This window comes from Ichthyophthirius multifiliis (genome assembly GCF_000220395.1).
Source record: "Ichthyophthirius multifiliis unplaced genomic scaffold scaff_1120509250631, whole genome shotgun sequence".
Taxonomy (NCBI): domain Eukaryota; phylum Ciliophora; class Oligohymenophorea; order Hymenostomatida; genus Ichthyophthirius; species Ichthyophthirius multifiliis.
The window spans coordinates 1-8,022 of record NW_004086581.1 but is presented as its reverse complement, the minus strand read 5'-3'; the positions used below and the strand labels follow the sequence as shown (position 1 = coordinate 8,022).

The 8,022-nt window shown below is 16.9% G+C and overlaps 1 protein-coding gene across 1 annotated transcript, besides 16 other annotated features; it reads right to left on the bottom strand. All coding sequences in view use genetic code 6, as the record gives it.

Annotated features, from left to right (window-relative positions):
* Nucleotides 1-516: 516 nt before the first annotated feature.
* Nucleotides 517-546: a microsatellite.
* A 360-nt stretch (nucleotides 547-906) lies between these two features.
* Nucleotides 907-946: a microsatellite.
* A 61-nt stretch (nucleotides 947-1,007) lies between these two features.
* Nucleotides 1,008-1,112: a microsatellite.
* Nucleotides 1,008-1,114: a microsatellite.
* Nucleotides 1,008-1,116: a microsatellite.
* A 2-nt stretch (nucleotides 1,117-1,118) lies between these two features.
* Nucleotides 1,119-1,191: a microsatellite.
* Nucleotides 1,130-1,182: a microsatellite.
* Nucleotides 1,130-1,184: a microsatellite.
* Nucleotides 1,160-1,194: a microsatellite.
* A 362-nt stretch (nucleotides 1,195-1,556) lies between these two features.
* Nucleotides 1,557-1,648: a microsatellite.
* Nucleotides 1,613-1,835: a microsatellite.
* Nucleotides 1,632-2,034: a microsatellite.
* Nucleotides 1,746-1,918: a microsatellite.
* Nucleotides 1,833-2,217: a microsatellite.
* Nucleotides 1,833-2,226: a microsatellite.
* Nucleotides 1,878-2,217: a microsatellite.
* A 1,890-nt stretch (nucleotides 2,227-4,116) lies between the features above and the next one.
* Nucleotides 4,117-5,662, bottom strand: IMG5_085760 (hypothetical protein; the record flags this gene model as incomplete). The annotated part of the gene is made up of 5 exons (XM_004035809.1): nucleotides 4,117-4,203; nucleotides 4,253-4,351; nucleotides 4,407-4,533; nucleotides 4,907-4,943; nucleotides 5,283-5,662. Coding segments are annotated over 5 exons (730 nt in total), but the record flags the coding sequence as incomplete, so codon positions are not given.
* Nucleotides 5,663-8,022: the final 2,360 nt, after the last annotated feature.

Genomic DNA, 8,022 nt, shown 5'->3' with positions numbered 1-8,022 from the left:
CTTTCTTGATTTTAGAAGGATTTCATTACTTCAATCATCCAGTCTATCATTTTAGCACGCATTTGTGTAGTTATTTAATGATTTTGGAGATATTATTAAGGATTAGGAATATTTTAGTGTTAATTTTGGAAGATTTAGGATATATAGTGTTCTTCGTTTGTATAATTTTTTCTTAATTCGATCATAGAAAATTCACTTATATGGTTATTTGCATATTCTTCAGATGGAGCGGCTTTTGTAGAACTTCTTGTGGATATTTAAAAAGAATTTAGTCTTTTTACAGAATTTCTATATAGATTTTCTTCATCTTCTTCTTCGATTAAAGTTTGTTTGTTATTTTATAAGTATTAATTATGTAAATCGTTTTATAAATTATTATTTTATTCAAATTGTTAGTTAATATTTAGATTTAATTATAGTGTAATATTATTCATTTTTTGTTTTCAATATATTTCAGTATTATTACTTTCTTTTTTTTAAGATATTATTATTTTTTTTTTATATATAATAAAAATGTTTTTATTTATTATTTTTTTAATTTATTATAAATGTAATATATTTCACATTTTTTTATTCAATATTATATTTATATTAAAAAAAAATTATAATTATATTTTTTTTTTCCCAATTAATTTTAGTACTTACTTTGTTTTTTGAAATAAAAAATGATAAAATAAAATATATTGTAATTATTAATTATAAGTATTATAAAAATAATATAAAATTATTATTATATAGTAAAAAATTAATTTTTTAAACCATACTGAATGGATAATTTTAAAAATGATGCATTTATTATTTATATTTTATAATCTAAACATCTTGAAATAGAAAAAATATATTAATTTAAAATATAAAATAAAAAAAAATTAACAATGCCCTATTATAGGTACGAAAAATAAAAATAAATTAATAAATAAATTAAAATTATATATATTAATTAAAAGCAAAAATCAAAAACAAACAAAAAAAACGATAAATAATAAATTAATAATTTAAATTAAATGTATATTTATATGTATATTTATATTTATATTTTTATTTATATATATATATAAATATATATTAATATATATACATATTTATATATATATATATTTATATATTTATATATTTTGATAATAAACTATTTTATTATTTATAATATATTATTTTTTTATTTTTTTATATATTTTCTTTTTTATATATAATTTCAATTTACTTTGTTATTTTATTGTTTTTTTATTGAGTTATAATCATTCTATACAATATGCAATATAAGACATAATTTTTTTTTTTTTTATTTTCTTCTTATTTTTATTCATTATGTTTTTCATTATTATAAAATTTATTTTGTTATTAATATTATATGTTTTATTTTCTAATTGAATATATATTTATTTTTATTATTTTTTTTATTAGAGACTTTAATTGTCTTTATGTTCTTGCCACTTATTTTATAGTTTGATTAATTCCTAAATCTATTCATTTTCATCAATATTACTTAATTTGATTTATTTGTAATCTTTTTTAATTTCATTTTCATATTAATTATTATAAGTTTTACCATCTTGTTAAATATGTTAATTTTTATTTTCTTATGGAATATTTTAAATGTTAATTTATTTTTAAATATTTTAAATTTTACTTTCTTATTGTATATTTTAAAAGTCACTTTGATGTGGAATAGTAGATAATTTATTTTGTTATTAATTATTTAATAATTTTGTTGCCTATTGGTTATTTAATATTTTACTTTCTTAATAAATATTTTATATATTACTTTCTTGTGGAATACTAGATAATAAACTTTCTTATTAATTATTTATTAATTTACTTGCTTATTAGTTATTTTATTGAATATTTTAAACATTACTTTCTTGCGGAATACTAGATAATTTACTTTCTTATTAATTATTTAATAATTTACTTGTTTATTGATTATTTAGTATTTTGCTTTCTTATTGAATATTTTAAAGGTTATTTTGGTGTGGAATAGTAGATAATTTACTTTCTTATTAATTATTTAATAATTTAGTTGCTTATTGGTTATTTAAAATTTTACTTTCTTATTGAATATTTTAAATTTTATTTTCTTGTGGAATACTAATTAATAGACTTTCTTATTAATTATTTAATAATTTAGTTGATTATTGGTTATTTAATATTTTACTTTCTTAATGAATATTTTTAATATTACTTTCTTATGGAATACTATAAGATAATTTACTTTCTTATAAATTATTTTTTTTTATTTTAGATAAATTTAATTTCTTATTAATGTATATTTTCATTTTTTTAAATTTATTCTTGCGACTTAATTTATTATTTTTCTTGACTTTATTAAACTTTTGTTTATACATTTTCCTCTTATTAGAAATTATTTTATATATTTGATTTATTTTGTTTTTAATACTCATTACTATTAAATTATATTTATTAACTTTCTTATTTCTTATTATTTCCATCGTCTGTAATTTGTAAACTAATTAAAGGATATACTTATTTCTTCATATCATTAAAAGAAATTTATTTATTAATAAAATTTTGTAATACACTAATTATTTATAAACAAATTTCTGAATCATTAAATAGTACTTCTTATAAATTAATATTTATATTTAAATCTTCGCTTATTATTTAATCTGTATAATCTGAAAATTCACTCATTTGTAAAGAACAAACTTATATAATATCAAGATCATACTATTTTTCATTTGATTATTCCAAAGTTTCTTTTAAAAGTTACTTTATGCCTTTAAATTCTTTTAGTTTTTCACCAATTTCCATTTCTAAATTTTAGGTTTCATTGCCTTTTGTTGTTTACATTGGCTGGTTATTTATTTTTTATTCTTTGGATTGCTCTGTTTATTTACTTTTTTCTTCTTCTTTTTTTACTTTTTACTCGTAAAACTCCATTTATAAATTTTTATTTATCTTCAGGTTTATATGATTATAACTTTTTTATAAAATTTAATATATTTAATATAAAATAATTTTTTACTTTTTCTGGAAATTTAACGCCTTCTTTTTTCAATTTGTTTTAAATAATTATAAATTTAGAAGGCTAAGTTTCATCTAATATATCATGAGGAAACCAAATTAACCACATAATGAAATCTTCGAGAATATTAATATAAAAAGTGTTTGAAATAAGTTCTTCTTCTGCATTAGGATTTGCTTTTAAAATAATTTTTGGGTTTTTAAGTTTTAAATATTAAGCAAGTTTATTTAAAAATTCGCCTTCTTATACATAATACGTAAAATCCAGATTTCCTACTTACATACATTAACGTAATAAATGAACGGCTCCAAGTCTTGCGAATGGTTTATTTTAATCATTATGTATTATTTCTTAGAGATTTGCTAGTAAATTTGATATTATGTCAGTGTTTTTTCTTTTAACTTTTCGACGTATATTTTTGATTCATTCCATCTTTGACGATTTTCTAAGATTTGGGTTAATGTTTAAGTATCCATTTTTTTAGTTATTTTATTTTTATTTTAATATTATTGTTATTAATTTTTATTTTATAATATTTCTTAAATGTTATATTTATTATATTTTTTATTATTAAAAGCTTAATAAAGTTAATATTTATATTTTTACAACATAAATTTTAACAAATAATATTAATATTTTTTTATATAAATTATTTAAAAAAAGACAGTCTTATTATTTTAATTATTTAATAAGGCTTGTATTTATTATTAAAGACTATAAAAGTTAACTATTATATTTTTAAAATATTTAAACTTTAACAAATAGATTTATAATTAGAAATTATTAAAAAAAGGTTATGTTTATAATTTTTAATAAAATTATAAATTTTTCGAAATTTTAATAAAGGAATACAAAAAAATATATATTTTATAAAATCTTATTTTTTTAACTAAATACTATTTTTTCATAAATCTTCTGAATCTATTTTAAGTCCTCCTTTGTTCTTTAAAAAAATATAATAAACATACATTAAAAATAATTATATATTTTTTAATTTTACTAAAGGAACTTTCTTATTATTAACAGTTACTATATTATCGTATTAAGAAATATTTTCCATATCAACCCCTAAACAAGCCTTTAAAAATAAATTAAATTTGAAAAAAATTATTACGAAATATAAAAAAAATTACTTTTGTTTAAACATTACAAAGTTCATGTTCCATTTCTTCATTATTACCTCTATTTAATAAAGCTTTTTCTACAGTTTCTTCCCATGTCTTTATTTTCAAAAAAAATATTAAAGATTTTATAAATATTTTTAAATACTCCCATAAAAGCTTAACATCCTTTAACCATATCAGGTGGAGGGAATTCATAAACTGCAAAATTATTTTATCTACAAATTCCATCAATTGCATATGCAATCTTTGTATTATTATTAATAAAATTATATACATATATATAATATTATATTTTTTACATCGGATTCTTTACGAGAATCACGTATTTTTTTAAAAATTTCCTTAAGGACTGCTTAGCAACTATTGCAATATAATTCTGGCTCGATAGCAGAAGGTCTTTTGCCCGAATTTTTCGAAGGTTTTTTTCTGCATTCAAACAATGAAATTGATATAAGTATAAATATTATGAATTTCATTTTTTTATTTATTGTAATAAATTAAAAAAGATATATATAATTTAAAATATTTTTTAAAAATCTTTAAAATTAAAAACTAATAACTAATTATATATTGTTTATTTTTAGTTTTTATATAAAAAAATTACATGCTTTAACAATATTGATTCAATAAAATCAATTTTTTTAATAAAACTCAAAAAGTTTTTTTTCTTCAATTTAAGGATTTTCTGGAAAAATAATTTATTTTTCACTATTAGAAATAAAATTAAAAACATCATTTATATTTGCTAATTTTTTAGTTTTTTCTGAATAAGTTTTTTATTAATTTTACAAAAGAATACAATTTTCTGTACATTCTTTTTTTAAATTTTAAGCATACTGATTATTTAAATTATTAAAATCATTTTCTAAAATAAAAAAAAAACCAAAATAATTCTTTCCAAATATATTTTTAAGTCTTTTAGCCACATAATTAATATCTTAACTAAATTTTCGATCAAATAAATACATAAAATATATTATTTTAAATTTATTATTTTTTTAAAAAATAAAATCACCCTTTATATAATTAAATTCCACCAAATACTGCACAGCGAACATTTTTAAATTTTTTTCTTTAAAATTCGCATATTTTTCTTATATATCCAAAAGAGAAAGTGAATAATAATCATCAATAAATTATTTTAAATTTTTTTTATTAATTTCCAAAGAATCTACTGGAAAAGCAATCTTGGAAATATAATCAATGCGGAAAAATGCTATTTAAGGTAAAGGAGCATTGTCTTAAATGCCAAACATTTTTTTCTTTTCCATATTTAAATTACCCTCCACCCATAAAAAATAAAGCTTCTTATGAAAATAAGTTTTCCCTAAATCTTCCAAAAGAACCAATAAATTACCGCTTTTTTCAATTTCGACAATAGAATCGATTACTGCGACTAATATGTGTTATTTTCCCTCATAAACTGGATAATTTTCCATTGTAAATTCATCACAAAGCTTTAAAGAGGTATTTTTAATTGTTTTTTTTAAGTCTTTCATGTCCACTATGATATCGCTTAAATCAATAACTTCATATAAAAAATCTCTTTTGATTACTATTGAATTAAGTGAAATTTAATCAAACCATTTTTCTTTATATTTTTCCTTTGCTTTTAGAATTTATTGTCTATCTTATAAAATACTGAAATATAATTCACTTCGCGCTAATAATTCTATAGAAACTTTTTTAAAATGATCTATTTCTTCAAACATTTCTTCTTTGTCGTAAAAAATACCGATTATTTAGACTGTTTCTATATTATTATTTTAATCATCTTTTTCCATTTCTTTTTTTTAAATATTTTTTTCTAAATCTGGTAATGTATTGAAAATTTAAAAAGGATATTTTATTCTTTCTAAAAATCTTCGAATTCGGGTTATATCTAATAAATCATAATATATATGATATTATTTTAGGCTTTCGAAGAAAATAATAAAAGGAAATCGCTTTATTTGTTAAAATTTTGTTTAAAATTCTTTGTTTTCTGATAATTCAAGCCTTCCAAGTTTTATATTTTAAAAATTTTTTTAAATTATTTTCTTTATTCTGGCAAATTTTTATTCATAAATGCAACAAGATAGGCAAGATTTTAATGTTGCGATTAATAAAATTTGGTTGTTTTGAAAAATTTATGTGTAATTTTTATCACCGATATATATATCAGAAACTGAATAATATGGATAATTTTTATTACAATTTTTATTTAGAAAATTTTGAGGCAAGTTTATTGAATTTAATAAGGTTAGTATGAAATATAATATAATTATTTAAAATATTATATTCATGATAAATTTTATTATATGTATATGTTATGATAAAATAAATAAATATCTGATATTTATCTTAATATTAATAAATACAAAATGATAATATTTTTAGGTAATGTAACAATTTATATAATTATATTACTATCAATAAAATACTAATATTTAAATATTTTTTATTTATAAAAAAGCCTATTTCAATTAATAAATGATTTATGATCTATTAATCTATTAATATTAAATAGTTTCTTAACATATAATTTAAATAATAATATTTATTAATATAGCATCTTTTTTTAATTTTAAATTTAATTAGAATATTATTTTATAATTAAAATAACAAATAAAATTGATATGTTTATTAAGTTTTTATTTGCATTTAATAGGAATCTGCAATTGATAATGTTTCTAGGTTTGGGTTACAGAAGATATGTAATTTATTTATCTTTTAAAAGTATTATTAAATAATTTAAGTTTGGCAATAAAAGATTCGGAAATTAAGTTTTTTAAAAATAGGAATTGATTTAAATAAATAGATAGATGGGTTTTTGATAAAATCTATGGATTGAATTTATTACTTTTACCTATTGGAAAACTATTTTTTATCGAAAACATCTTTGGATTAAGATTTAGATAAAGAAATTTATTATTTCAATATGAAGCTAAAAAAACTAAAGTGTTATGTTCATTAATTTATGTTTGATGAAGAGAATCGAATATTAATAATTAAAAATAACCCATGAATCTAATCTGTTAGTAAACATTTTTAATTTAAATATGAATAAATTTAAAATAAAATAATTAAAAACCAAAAGTTTTAATAATAAAGTATCATTTTATTTTTATAAGAAAAATAAAATTATAAATAGTTTGTTTATTTTCTGTTATATTTAAATTATTTTTCATTAAAAACTAATTTTAATATTATTTTATTTTAAAAAAAAATTCTTAATTTATAAAATATAAATTTTGATCTATTCATTGTTAATAAATATTACTAAAGTTATAAGAGTTTATTTATTTATATATATATATATATATGACAAATTATTGGATTCACATATATATTTTTTTTTTATATATTTTTTAATAAATTAATCGAAAAAAAAGACAATAAAATTTTTCTCGCATTTTTTGATTTAATATTTTATAAAAGATTATGAAAACAATAAAAAAAAATTAATAAAATATAATAAATATCATATTTATTTATTAATAGATTCTAATTTTTAAAATTTTTAAGGAGAAACAGGTGCAAGAAAGCTATTAATATTTGTTATATTATTTTTTGTAAGAGAAGAATCTTTGTTTGCCGGCGATAATTACTATTTTCTTAATTTAACTGGAGTATTGTCATTTATATGCAAACTATCTCTTTAGAAAATGATATTTTAGTCAACCTATTCGTAAGTAATAATATTCTAAAAAATTCCTGTCCCCATCAAATAAGTTACTGGTCTGGTTTAATTTTTTTATTCACTTACATTTGCGTTTTATAATTTGAAGTCTTAAAATCCTTTCATTTTGACGTTATTTAAGTTTTTTTTGACCTTCTTCTTAGTATAGATTGTTTTTCAATATTTTTTTATTCACTTATATTTGCGTTTTATAATTTAATGTCTTAAAATAATTTCATTTTGCATTTATTTAA